The sequence below is a fragment of the Polypterus senegalus genome, chromosome 5, assembly GCF_016835505.1.
Source record: "Polypterus senegalus isolate Bchr_013 chromosome 5, ASM1683550v1, whole genome shotgun sequence".
Lineage (NCBI taxonomy): Eukaryota > Metazoa > Chordata > Cladistia > Polypteriformes > Polypteridae > Polypterus > Polypterus senegalus.
The window spans coordinates 187,451,980-187,467,199 of NC_053158.1; the positions used below are offsets into that span (position 1 = coordinate 187,451,980).

General features: G+C 38.3%; 2 protein-coding genes across 2 annotated transcripts in view; both read left to right on the top strand.

Moving 5' to 3' along the window:
* The window catches only part of LOC120529714 (scavenger receptor cysteine-rich type 1 protein M130-like), a 29,205-nt gene extending 27,908 nt beyond the window's left edge, over positions 1 to 1,297 (top strand). Inside the window, exon 15 of the mRNA XM_039753777.1 lies at positions 672 to 1,297. Coding sequence (XP_039609711.1) covers positions 672 to 679 — 8 coding nt within the window. The 3' untranslated portion in view covers positions 680 to 1,297. The remainder of the gene's footprint in view (positions 1 to 671) is intronic.
* A 9,954-nt stretch (positions 1,298 to 11,251) lies between these two features.
* LOC120529928 (scavenger receptor cysteine-rich type 1 protein M130-like) overlaps positions 11,252 to 15,220 on the top strand; it is a 51,249-nt gene continuing 47,280 nt past the window's right edge. The window contains exon 1 of the mRNA XM_039754136.1: positions 11,252 to 11,285. Coding sequence (XP_039610070.1) covers positions 11,252 to 11,285 — 34 coding nt within the window. The remainder of the gene's footprint in view (positions 11,286 to 15,220) is intronic.

Here is a 15,220-nt window from a genome sequence, read left to right on the forward strand (position 1 = left end):
TGTTAGGATGACTTTAGCCTTTCATCCATACTTTGCTTTGGGTCAAGTAGGATTAAAAAATATTTAATTTGTGAAATTTGCAATAAGGCATGGAAGATTTTTGCTTTTTGAAGCGTATCCTAATTAGGCTAATTACCATCTGAAGCACTTCCGGATGGGCTATAAAAGAAGCCTGCAGCCACTAATCATGGAGCCAGAGTCGGGAGGAGGGAGACGAAGCTGCTGAGAGGAGTGGAGGAAAGGAAGAGTGTTTGGTGGTAGTGTTTTGTTTAGCGTGTCTTTTAGGACTGTGTTGTGCCCCACAAGTGAAGAAAATAAAAAGTTTGTTTATTTTACGTGTGCCTCACGGCTGTCAGTTGGTGTCGGGTCTGCGTCCATATAGCGCCTTTTCACAGTAGGTTGGAAAGGCCTGGCCTGACTTGTGGAGCTGTTAGGACAGCTCACATCCTATTTGTTGCAACTGTACACTCAACTCATTACATTTAAGGCTTATTCATTGGAAAAATGTATCCTGGTTACCTATGTTGTTAAACCTTAATTTGTTTCTTTGTAAGAAAGAGAATAATTCCTATTGTTCGCCATTGTTTTTCAATGTGACATGTAGAAAGTTAAGAGTAAGAAGACCTCTATCTACAGAACATTTCACCAAACCTTATACTCTTTTTATCCAGGTGACTGAAGGAGATGAGCTATGAAGAGCTTGAGCATCTCTTTGTAATACAAGAAGACATCAACACCTGTGTTTTTGCTTTTTATTTTTATTGATGACAGAGTGAATGAATGATGATATTATTATCAATTATTTTAATTAGTCCATTTATTATGTAATTGGGAAACACTTTGAAAATCATTAAGTAGAAAACATATGAATGATGGTCTTAATTTTTGTATTTCTGCCTTTGTTATGTAACTTTTTTATAGTGTATACAGAAGGATGTCATGAACTAATTTGTGGACACAGGAGACTCTATTGATAATTTTTTTCTAAACAGTGTGTATCCCATTCTGCATAAACGTTTAACATATTCAGTGTTTGTGGATGTGTGTAGGCCTATGTCTATTTTGAGTTTCTATACAAATTTTCTGTATTATGGTGGTATTGACATTTCTCACCACAAACGTTCTCATATACTCAACCCTTCCCTGCAGTGAACCTGAAAGAATGGGGAATTGGTTATCTATTAATTTTTATTTGCAAATATACATTTTTAACCAAGCCATATATGGAAATAATTCCTGTTTTAAGTTGGAATTTTGTTATTCACTTAAGCTTAAGAAATAATGATTATTCGCAGTTACCTTGCCATTGCATATGAAATAAAATGTTAATGCTATTCAATATTATGTCTCATTCTTTTTAATGAAATCTAGCAAATCTTCTCTATGTGTATTATGTAAAACTACAGCTTTCTCTGTTAATGGTATTTTAAAAGATGATATGCTGCCATCTACTGTCAATTTAACTTTACAACAGTACTGTAGCGATACATTCATAGACTGTTTTATCTCACATTGTGAACAGGTTTTGGGCTCTATCCTGGCAACACTGGACATGAAACAATTCTTGATAGGAGTTCATTACATTACATGGTACATTAAGTCTCTCACACTCACTCACTCACACACACACGCACGCACACACACACACTTGTCTTCTCATTCAAGACAGTTAACCAAGTAACATATCTGTCTGGGATGTAGGAGAAATCAAGAGTAGTAGATAAAACCCATACGAACATTGGAGATTATGCAGTCTACACAGTGACCATAGTTACCTAAGCCAGCACCAACTTAAATTTCCATAAAATAAGAAAGTAAAATTCTGGATAATTAAAACTTCATTAAGTCATTGCTTACAAAATATGTATTGTTTCCCAAAAGATCTTGAAGCAAAATTATACTTTATCTAGCCAACCTTTGTAAAATCTGCTAAAATATAGTGTGTGGTAAACCTTCGTAGTAAATAAATGAAGCTTCACCAAAAAGAAGTTTTGGGGACCGTCCCTGTATATTGTCCACCGGAAAAAAGAAAAACCAAAAGAAACATTGTGATCAAGAGCAAAAAAGTATTTTAAGCAGATGATAATTTACAGTCAACAAAATGGCGTTTTTATACAGAAAATAAAATGGAGGCAGGAAAAGGATGGCAGAAAATGGAGGCAGGAAGTGATGTCATTAGAAGGGGTCGGAAGTGATATCATGTCTGGGGCCGGAAGTGTTGTAGCAGCGGCCGTTTTTGGAACCCGGAAGTGTGATATTTACTTCTCCTCAGTTTTCCTGCTGAGAGATTGAGAGATTTGGGTAAGTGCCATGTGACAACCCCCGTCTCACAATATTTTACTCACCTTTAGGCTTTTTGACTGCCTCCTAAACGTGTGACAATTGTTTTATTGTTCATTAAGTTTTCTTTGTATGTGCTCAATCATGAGGTAAGGAATCTAATGCATCTAAGCCTAAGTGCACCAATTCTTAAATTCCATCCAAAGCTCATTATTTTGTCAAGTAACGTTACTGATCTTTGCAAGATACATAACTCATAGGGAAATTACCATAACTGTAAAAGAAATCCAGATAGAAACGCCAGCTCAGCATCCTGACAAGGCACCAGCCTTATTCTTTGCTTTGCCTTTTATGTACTTCCTTCATTATTTAATTCTTTATATTTAAGAAACATTATTTTGTTTGTCTTTTTCAAGAAAGATGTTTTAAGATTATTCTCTGCCTTGATGGGCAATTTTGTGTATTTTTTAAACATTTAAAGTATATTTTTAAACTGCTAAATCTGAGACCCATTTTTGGGAATGTTCAGGAATTAAAGTCTGCTTTTTGAGTTTTGGGCCAGGCTTTATGGGATGAGGCCTGTTTCTGAGGTAGATCAGTGAAGTCCTGGTCTGGTTTTTATTTTTTTGAGGCCTGTACACCCTTTTTCCTAGTTTTGTGTTACTGCAGTTGTTAGTTTCAACCTGTGTGGCGGGCCCCCCTAGGGGGGATGTGAAGTAACAAAAAGGGGGGCGTGAAGATGTGAAAAAAGAAAACAAGAATCAAAAATATGAAAAAAACATCTGTTGAAACCAAAACAAATTACCTTAAACTACAGTACATTCTGATACTAGAACAATAAATATAGAGTTAGATAAATGTCAATAAAAATTAAGTAGGTATAATAAAACATGCATCTACATTTCAAAAAAATATTGGGGGGGGGGGCGCGATTAAAACTGTTATGAAAACTCAGGTTGAGAAACGCTGTGTCACTGTAATATAACAAATGTAGCCTGTGGGTAGAAGGTGACAAACAAATCTGGAGGGTATGAAAGCACATCACAAGGCTAACTCATGCACACACCCACACTAACTCTACCAGACCAGTTTGCAGTCACCAATTAAACTAACAAGTATGCCTTCAGAATGTTACAGGAAAGTCAGATTGTTGAAGGCAGACTCTCTCAGACAAGAGAAAAATATGCAAACTCCAAACAGACAGTGACTGAGCTGGTGTGATGATACTCGAGAGTTCCCACACATAGTTCTGATCAATTCCAAAAACGTACACTTTTGAGGCCAACCATGGAAGTTAGAAACAAAAAAGGGCCACTCAGAATCTATACTAATAAAAGGCAAAGCCCTCACTGACTGACTGACTGACTGACTCATCACTAATTCTCCAGCTTCCCGTGTAGGTAGAAGGCTGAAATTTGGCAGGCTCATTACTTACAGCTTACTTACAAAAGTTGGGCAGGTTTCATTTCGAAATTCTACGTGTAATGGTCATAAGTGGAACCTATTTTTCTACATATACTGTAATGGACTTCAGCTCATGGCCGTGGGGGGTGGAGTTGCGTCTGACATCATCACGCCTCCCACGTAATCATGTGAAATGACTGTGAACAGCTACTGCGGAAACAAAGCACGGTGTGAACCATAAGTTTAAATTAAGTTTATAGACACACTCCTGCTGCCATTTGTCATACCTACAACCAATGTGGTATTAGCGAGATACAAGTTTAATGAAAAGACACAAGGTATAAACGAGACTTTGGATCACTTTGTAACAGAGTTAAAATTGCTGTAGCAAGAAACTTTTAAGTGCTGGGTCTTAGCTAACATTAAATAAACCTGTTGACATCGCGAGATCGCACGAGCACAGCTGAGAAGCTTCGATGCATGTACTCCGAGCGGGTCACGTCAAATGACTTTGCAGGACTGGAAAACATAAAATTAAGTTCATACACACGCTACCGCTAAATGTTCGTAGGCAATTTCCACAACTTAATCCTGGGAATGCCTGTTGAACATCTTACATTGACGAGTACCGATTTGGGTGGTGAACACTTCGATGAATGAAATCTGTTATCTTTACAACGGTTGACAAACACCGAATATAACTTGAACACAACACATCCTCCAAATACGAACCTGATTGCAAGAAATTATAATCAAATCCTTGATGACAGCAACACTCATAATGGTCACAACACTATAACTTTGACAATCATGTTACGTTATTTTTAAAATGTTTCCTTTTCTTAGCACAAGCACAGCTGAGAAGCTTCAATGCATGTACTCCATAACGCGTTAAAAAAAATAACGCTTTTAATCAGACTTTGCATTCCAAGCAAAGGGGAACTTTTGTCAGTGCATGATTTCCTGGTACATCGATTACATTGCTACACACATTAGAGCTACAAAAATGTAAGAGTCGAAAGAAAGCACGTTGCTACGACTGATCGGAGGCAAATTTCAATTCAAAAGACTACCTGACGGAAGCCTTGATAAAAGCGTGGTTTTGTGCACACTGAAAAGCAAGCAAAATTAGATGAATTACAGAAAGCGGACTTTGTGGCTCTTACTGGGGATCATTGGACTTCCGTGATGGTTAGTAATTCTAATTACATCTACTTACAAAATGTTCAATGATCACAATGTTTTAGCCTAATGTACAAAATAATTTTGGCTAAGGTTACTCAGAGTTTAAAGGTGAAGCTGGTCAAATTACCTTTTATGTTTCTGCCTTATTTTTTTAAGAAGAAAAACTGCACTTTATGTTGAAATTTTTGTTAAAAAAAAAATTTGCGATTTGGGGCAAATTTTCATGTGTGATTACATACGATTAATCAAGATTAATTATTACACAGCCTCTAATTAATTAGATTACTTTTTTTAATCGAGTCCCACCCCTAATATATATATATGTATATATATATGTAAATATGTATACTGTGTGGAGCCGACCCGGACACAGACAGGCGGACATGTTGTCTTCAAACCACCACACGTTTATTAAATACACTATTTACAATAAATGGTCACTAAGACCCAGTCCAAAAGTGCACAATACCCCAATACCACAGTCCTGGCCACAAATGCCTTCTTCTCGGGCCGCCTCCACTCTCCTCTCTTGCCTCGTCCTTCTTCCACCCGACTCTAGCCTCGAATGAATGGAGACGGCCCCTTTTAAACAGTCCCTGGATGAGCTTCAGGTGTTCCCAGCATGCCTCCTCTGGCCACGCCCCAGCGTGGCGGAAGTGCCGGCTGTCCTCTCGGCAGCTCTCCGGACGCCGTCCTAACTCTTCCCCCCAGCACTTCCTGGTGTGGCGGAAGTGCTGGGGTAACAGGTCCCCAAGGCATTGGGGCGCCTCCTGGGGGTGACCACGGGCCCCTACAGGGTTGGGCTTCCATGCCCTGTACCCGTGGCCCCCAGAGCAACCAGGAAGGCGACCCCCACGTGATCCAGGGTGGGTGCAGACCCACATCCGGTCCTTCGTGTCGTCCCGGCTGGGTCATGGCCCCGGCATCCCTGACAACTGTATACAGTATATATGTAGATATATATGTATATATATGTGTGTGTGTGTGTGTGTATAAATATGTGTATATATGTATATATTTGTATATGTGTATATATATATATATATATATATATATATGTGTGTGTGTATATGTATATATGTGTGTGTATATATATGTTTATATGTGTGTGTGTGTGTGTGTGTATATATATATATATATATATATATATATATATATATATATATATATATATACCAGCAACACTCATGACAATGACAACACAATTACATTGTCAATCATGTTACGTTATTATTAAAATGTTTTCTTTTCTTTTTCATTACTTCTTTAACACACTACTTTTCCGCTGCGAAGTGCGTGTATTTTGCTATGTATATATATATATATATATATATATACCCCGATCTACATACTCTCAAATAGACAAACCACATGCCGTGGCGCAATGGTAGAGGCTTTGCCTCTAGCGCCGACGTCCGAAGTTCAATTCCGAAGAGGGGGTGCACTGAGTATGTACGCGCTTCGATTCATTTTACCCTCGCATCCCCTTGGTTTGAGGCGTATGAAAAATATGCGGTTAACGCAGAAAGACAGATCACCAATTGAAGCTTTATGAATAATGGATACTTTATTCGCCATCAATGATTGTTTTGGTGAAGCCATACTCAGTGTATTCATTAGATGAACGGTAAAAAAGTAAGAGCGAGGGCGAAACCACAATAGCACGCGGGCTCGATGTAGTGCATATATATATATATATATATATATATATATATATAGATATAGATATATATATAGAGATATAGAGATATAGATATAGAGAGATATATATAGATATAGAGATATATATATATATAGATATATAAAGGTAACAGTGACAAAACAATTGCATTCATTACATTGACAATCATGTTACGTTATTTTCAAAATGTTTTCTTTTCTTTTTCATTACTTCTTTAACACACTACTTCTCCGCTGCGAAGCGCGGGTATTTTGCTAGTCTAGACTAATAAAAGGCAAAGCCCTCACTGACTGACTGACTCATCACTAATTCTCCAACTTCCCGTGTAGGTAGAAGGCTGAAATTTCCTTACAGCTTACTTACAAAAGTTAAGCAGGTTTCATTTCGAAATTCTACACATAACAGTCATAACGGTCGACAATGTCCGCCATGTTGAACTTTCTTATTTATGGCCCCATCTTTACGAAATTTGGTAGGCGGCTTCCCTGTGCTAACCGAAACTGATGTACATACTTATTTTGGTGGTATGACGCCACTTGGACCGCCATATTGAACTTTCCAACGTCACTAATTCTCCAACTTCCTGTGTAGGTAGAAGGCTGAAATTTGGCAGGCTCATTCCTTACAGCTTACTTACAAAAGCTAAGCAGGTTTCATTTCGAAATTCTACGCATAACGGTCGACAACGTCCGCCATGTTGAACTTTCTTATTTATAGCCCCTTCTTCACGAAATTTGGTAGGCGGCTTCCCTGTGCTAACCGAAACCAATGTACGTACTTATTTCAGTGGTATGATGCCACTGTCGGCCGCCACATTGAACTTTCCAACAGTCTTTGTTACTTATTGGCCCATCTTTAAAAAATTTGGTATGCGGGTTCCCAACGCTAACTGAATCCTACTTACGTACATATATACGTCCATAGCCTGCAGCTCGGTCACCGTGTGAGGCGGCGTTGGGTCCCCCATCCCAACGCCTCCCACGTCGCTCCAGTCTCTACATTCCCTTCCTTGCTTTGCCACGGGATTCACGTCTCCCTGCTGATGACTACAGCTTTTTAATTTAATCCACGACTTCTCCACTGTTTTATTGATCGTTTATTACGATTATAGTTATTGTGTAGGTATTTTAGACTTACTTTACATTGTTCAGGTACCCATTTCCTTTATCGTTCCAACCGTACCCCCATTAACATGTCTATTGAGGTGACCACCATCGATCAAAGAACTCTCACTTAACAAGTGGTTTCCATGCCCGGAGATGGCACCTGCCTTTTCCATTCTCTTTGTTACATATTGCACGGCCATATCAGGCTCACTCTTGATATCAGGAGGAACATTGTGTCTTATGTATTGAATGACTGGGACAGGTTCAAGGTGTGGACTGATGACGGTACAGGAGATAATTATACTACACAGAAGCACTAAAAGAGTGAAATGCTTAAGCCCTTCACCTATGGTTCTGCATGTGAGTTGATAGCTGCTGCTGAAACATTTGGTTGTCGCTTTCAAGTGTACCGAAATGGCCAAATATTTTACACCTTTGGACAACCGCCAATGCCTCTTAAACATCTTAGATTCACAGGTGACGATTTCAGTAGTGGACACTTTGATGTTTATGAATGTTTAAACTCTCAAAAGCTGGATGTGAAGTTATCGATGAAACCGGTTGTATGCTTACAACACTTGACAGATGCTGAATGTCACTTCAACACAACAAGTCCTACAAATACTGTTGTAATTGAAACCATCCATGAACCTCAAACCGATTATGACAGCAGCAATCCAAGCTGTGAGATTTGAGACAAGATTACTGTTCACATGGCCAACTGTACGTTGCATGCTCAAGCGTAAGCTCAGCTCACAGCTTGGTCATATTACAACTGGAGGGCCGAACTGACAATGTGGTATACAAAGAGATCCTTAACAAATAATTATTGGTATATTTTCCCAAGGTTTAAAAAGGTTTAATTTTCTTCTTAATAAAAATTTTAAGGCAGTACTTCGCCGCTGCGAAGCTGCGGGTATTTTGCTAGTCTTCTTAATAAAAGATTTATACATATAAAAATGCTCTGTTACCAAATGAAGCTCTACAGAGCACAGGGAGCAAAAGGATTTGCCTGGAAATACAAATCAATCCAAGAGAACAAATGCCAATGCAGTAATCTAATAGTGAAGTCAAAAAAAAACAAAATAAAAAGGTTAAAATTCCAGAAATCCCAAAAGCATAGCAAAATCACAAGGAAACACTCACCAACTCCCAAGCACTTTCAAATGAACTGCAAAGGACTGTGAGTTGCCTCCACCTTTATAGAGCTCAGGGCTGTCATTTGAAGAGATAGGCAGGTGGCCCAGCCTCTTGGAGAACCACCCACAAAACACTATAAACATAAAACAGGCATAGGGGATAAATTAAATACTAAATAAAAGTGAGATTAACATACATCTAACACTGAAAAATTAACAAAATAGACATAAGACAAGAATTTAAACCCCAGTCTATGACCTTGGCTGAAATGTAACATCTCAAATTTGAATTTATAACTTTAGAGCTCAACTTCCATGCCACTGTCTTTAAATATACATCACTTTGTTAATTTTATCCAAACATCTGCAATTAACAAAGCACAATAGAAGCAACAATACATGCTGAAAAAGAGCAGCTACATCATTCACAACTCTTTGCTTATTAACTAGCCATCACAGCAAGACAGGGCGAGATAAGCATACTGGCTTCATCCAGCCATTCATTTTCTTGTCATGTAATCTAAATGTGGGGTGAGAGTAGCACTGGGTAAAACGCACAAGACAGACTTGAATAGGATGCCAGTCACATGCACGTTCAATCAAACAAGGCAAATTAGCAGACATCAGTCAATCTAACCTTCATGTGCTGTACTCTGAGGACAACCCAAATAAGCACTGCGATCATGTGGAAACGCTATTAAAAAAACTGACTGGGCCAGCACTTAAACCTTGAGTAGAAAAGTAACAGCAGTAACCAGCATAATAAAATGCCACCCTATAAAAAAAATGTAAAAATCATCACCTGTTCATTATCCAAAATAAAAAAAAATTAAAAACTGAATAATTTCTTATATTGAAAAATTAGAAAAAAGATATCAAACAAAAAGGAAATGAGAAGAAGTCTATCTTAATCTTAATTATTAATTGTCTTAATGAAAGGCCTAAGAAAATTTTAATGGATAATGTAAAAAATCCTGAAGGAAAACAGGCAAACAAATGTAATTCAGTCTTGCTTGGAGGAAAGATTTCAGGCCATTGGAGAATTCGAAAAAAAATCTTATTTAGCACTCTGAACAATCTGAACTGTGTAAAGAGCACAATACCAAATGATTTGAGTCGAAGTGAATTGAGTTTAGCCCTTGTATCCCTTGGTTGCCCTGTTATCAGGCGTTTCACAGGGAGTCATTTACTCAGGCAAACCAGCTTCCTACAGTTGAAGAGTTCAATGGCTTACTCAATAGTAGGGTTCACTGAATTATTTTGGAGTAAGTCTTTGAACAGTGGCTGCAAGAAAAGTTACTGAAATTAATAATATTTAATTTTGTTTCCATGATAAAATTTTGAAAGGAAATCATAAAAACTATCTCAGGCCAAGATGCAAAAGTAATCAGAATGTTCAAGTGTAATCCATCTCACAGGACAGCTGGTGGCTGGTCTTCCAGTGTAGGATGATGCTCATTACTGTGCCAGACAAGTGTGAATATAGGACAACTACAATGTTCTGAGAGCAATACCACTCCAGACTATATGAGGGCAATGTCTGTAACACCTTCTCCTCTATTGTGTCCAGGACAGATCACCTTGTGACTAGTAACGTCACATTCTCTACCATTGGACCTGAAGTTCTGCCTTTTCCTCAAACGAGATAAAAGGAAACTCAACACCAGAAACTGACATTCATTGTGGAACCATCATCTGACGGTGAATCACCAACAAACCAGTAGTACCTCCCTACTATTGGTTTATGTGCATTGGTTTTTGTCTACTTTTTCATTCCATTATATGTGACTTACCCTAGTGGTACCCCAGCTCTTTATACTTTGTTGTTTTGTTTCAACTAATAAAAAGCAGCAGAGTCCCCATTGTCAGTCAGTCATTTTCCAACCTGCTACATCCTAACACAGGGGTCTGCTGGACCCAATCCCAGGGCGCAAGGCAGGAACAAACCCAGGGCAAGGAACCAGCCCACCGCAGGGCACATACACATCCAGCACACACTAGGGATAATTTTGGATCGCCAGTGCACCTAACCTGCATGTCTTTCAACTGTGGGAGGAAAACGGAGCACCCGGAGGAAACCATACAGTCACGGGGAGAACATGCAAACTCCACAGAGGGAGGTCCCGAGAAGCGAACCCAAGTCTCCTTACTGCGAGGCAGCAGTGCTACCACTACGCCACCGAGCCGCCTGTCCCCATTGTGTGACAGATAATTCTCCATTATTCACCTCCAGTAATATTTAAACAGTCTTATGTTGATGAGTAAGATGGCTGCACTAAACTCCTCTAAATCTGCAGCTGTTCAGCACTGTCCTAGAAATTCAAGGCTTCTGTATCTGTACTGGTTTTCAGAGCAGGTGTTTCCAATTCCACCAATCATAAAAAGACTTTTTATATCAGTCCTTTCGAACCAAGCTATGCATTTTCATTGTCTTGTAATGTTTCTACTTGAACGGCATGCCTGCCTTCTTCAAGCAAAATAAACCACAAAGTAGGGCTTAAAACTTGCAGTTGAAGTTGCAATAGAAAAGTTAAAGGAATTAATGTATTCATTACTGAGGCGGATACTCTGGGTTTGCTTCAGTTGCAGAAATCATTCATAAACCAAACAGTATGTTAAACATGTCCTCTCATAACTTCTTGATTTAAGAAACACCAGTTATTATTTCAGCGTGTGGGGTGAACAATTAAGCTTGTTCATGTAATCTGTTTCCAAATATTCCTTTACGTCAGTTTAGCTACTCTGCTGCTCTGAAGTTTTTTACATGGTGTGGTTTTTGCCTCCTAACCTCCACACTCCATTATCAGAGATGATCAGAAATTTGTGCTTTGTAATCTACACCTGTTTGTCATCCCTTCTTGTACATATATGGTGAATTTTGGAGACATGTCGCTGTTATTGGTTTAGAAAAATATTATAATTGCTCCCAAGCATGGTAGATGAACCACAAAGAATGTGCACATTTATGATATTTTCCCCCATAATTCATTCAGATTCATCCAGCTCCTCAGTCTTAGTAGTGAGCGAAGATTATTTAATGACACAAACATGTGCCGAATGTGGGCTCTTTGGAGCATTTATACGTGTGTCCTTCACGTGGCTTGTAAGTATACAAGCTAAATGCATTCTAGAGAATTTAAAACTTCAAAAAAATGTTTACTTATACTTGTAAAGTGATATCTTAATGCAAGAATACTATTACTATAAAAATGTTTTATATCTATTAGCAATTTAAATACTGTATTGTGTATTTCATCTGAAAAATATTTTTATGTTGAAGAATGTGAAGATACTTTTCTTATTGTTTCTTGGAGCTTAAAAGATAAATACAATTTTGTTGGCTTCTATCTATTTTAAGGGGAGGAAAGTTTAATTTCTAAAATCACAAATGTGTTAAATAATTCCAGTCACAGTACATTTTTAATTACAAGAAGTGAAGTAAAATAAAATATTTGTATTGAAATTACTGTATGACAAACAAACTTCTTTGAAAATGTTATTAATTGCTTTTTATGATTAATTTACAGTATCTGGTATCTTACAGCTCACAGTAATTATTAGTGGCTTAGGTAAAAAAATGAATAAGCAGAATGGCCAATGTTCTGATATGTTATAAGTCATGTACATCTAGCAATTCCTTTACTCAGGGTATAATTATTTTTATATAATGAACTATTTCATTTGTTTACAATAAATCAGTAGTTCCCTGTGAAAGAAAGCTTTTACATTTCTAATAATACTAATTCTTTGCATTTATATAGCGTTTTTCTCACTACTCAAAGCGTTCAGCAATTGCAGGTTAAGGGCCTTGCTCAAAGGCCCAACAGAGCAGAGTCACTTTTGGCATTTACGGGATTCGAACCGACAACTTTCCATTTGCCAGTGCAGATCCCTAGCCTCTGAGCCACCACTCTGCCTTATGACTGATACCTTTATACATTGTGCAGTGGTAGCGCTGCTGCCTCGCAGTTAGGAGACCTGTGGGTTCACTTCCCGGGTCCTCCCTGCGTGGAGTCTGCATGTTCTCCCTGTGTCTACGTGGGTTTCCTCCCAAAGTCCAAAGGCATGCAGGTTAGGTTCATTGGCGATCCTAAATTGTCCCTAGTGTGTGCCTAGTGTGTGGGTGTGTGTTTGCCATGCGGTGGGCTGGTGCCCTGCCCAGGATTTGTTCCTGCCTTGAACCCTGTGTTGGCTGGGATTGGCTCCAGCAGACCCTTGTGTTAGGATATAGCGGGTTGGGAAATGACTAACTTACCGACAAGGCAAATTACAACACTTGAGATATAATTGGTGACATTTCTTTTTGCTCTTCTAATCAAAGCACAAGCAGCTGAAGCGACTTGCTCAGGGTCACACAGTGTCGGGAGTGGGATCTGAATCCACAACCTCAGGGTTTGAATGTTTAAATCTTAACCACTGCATCACACTGCCTGCCTACTTTTCATGCCATCCAGTTTCACAAGTAGTCAGTCATTTTACCTTTACTTGATCTCATTGCTTAATTAGCCCTCCTTTTAATTTCTTCTCTTAATTTGGATTCAGAATAGTGCCTTAGCAATTGTCTTACATTTAAAGAAAAATAAAAAAATATATTTCTGCTTTTTCCATATCTTTAGATGCTTAACTCAATTTTATTCACTTTTTCTGTGCCATTTGTTCTCTTAATTGTACTCAGATACTTACAATTAATGGCAAGCACAGGAGACTCAAGGGCAAACAGCACTGAATACAAAAGGATAGCAACTACATTTTATTGTTGTTACCCAGGTGTGTGATTTTTAGAAGCTAAGAGGAACAAAAGATTTAATAACAAGAAATAAATTGTGATGTTCTGATGCATCTAACACACACACACAAACACTCATGCCTCATTCGGTAAACTTTTAGCATAATCAGTTTGTCATTTCTGAACTGACACCAAAAAGCCCACAAACAAACAAAACACACAAACAAAAAGATATAACAGCTAAGTTAATTAACATAGGAATACAATTAAAAGAATACATTTGTTGGGATGGAAACCTGCAGACTCAGGTAGCCTCCAGCACTGAACTTGAAAGTCATTCTTTTAAGTGATAATTTTAAAATTAATTTTCAGCACTTGATATATAAAAGATATTCCGAAAATCCAAGTATTGTACATTAATACTTAGTAGCTTAGGCATGGTGGCACTGCTGTCCCGCTTTAAGGAGACCAGGGTTCACATCTCAGGTCCTCCCTGAATGGAGTTTGCATGATCTCCCCGTGTCTTCATGGGTGTTCATTAACAATTTTTCTCTGCCATCACTATGTACAACTCACAGCAAGTAATTGCTAAGAAAATATAATTTTTTGAGAGGAGTATTACCTTTAGAGGACAAAGTTGAGTTTTTTTTATAAACATTTTATTAATAAGTAAAATTACAGATTGAAGCGTATTGGTTTGCAGAATTGGTTGTTTCCATTGGCTCTTTTTCTCTTTTTTTTAACTAGTAATTTTCTTAAAATAATAATTCCAAAAGTCCCTTATTTGCAGGCTACAAAGCACTTCAGCACAGGTTAACGATGATCTGGAATACCAATCATGTGAGAGAATGAGGCCATCTTCAGCAACAACACAGTGACTTTGAAGTCCAAGATAAAAGGAATTACATACGTTAATCAAAATGTCAGTATTGCCAAAAGAAATCGTAATCACTTAACAATAGCATCGTAAATGAGAGTGTGTTGTGCGAAAAAGTAAATCCTGGTTTAAAATAAAACACAGAAAATTGCTAGTAGATCATTCTAGAGTTTTGGTGTCCTAGAGCTAAAGGCTCTGCCTCCTAATCTAGTTTGACTTATGCTGAGAATTGTAAGGAAGTCTACACACTGACAACACAATGTACTTGATGGAGTACAGCTACTCATTAAGTTTTATATGGTGGCAGGAGAAGCTAAATCATTTAGGTTGTTTTTAGAACACTGAAACATTAGATTCAGATTTTCAGACTTCGCAGAGTCAATGGAGGCTCTGAGAGACACTCGAGAGACTGAGTGAGGAGTCTGAGTGTCTGGGCTTGCGAGTGTCCTGGATAAAAACCAAGATTCAGGACTTTAATGATCTCTTGGGCACAGCCATCAGCAGTGTGTCTGTTTGCGGAGAGAGGGTCGACCTTGTCGAGAGGTTTACTTACATTGACAGTGACATTCATGTCTCTGGTGACTCTTCCTATGAAGGGGGGTCATGAGATCACTTTAAAGGGGTGTGTGATGCTCTTGATATCTCTGAAAAAGGACAAAGGTCCAAGTCTTTAGAGTCCTGGTGCTTTCTGTCTTGCTATATGGTTGTGAGACATTGACGTAATCCGGTGACCTGAGACAAAGACTGGACTCCTTTGGTACTGTGTCTCTCTGGAAAATCCTTGGGTAACGTTGGTTTGAGTTTGTGTCGAATGAGCGATTG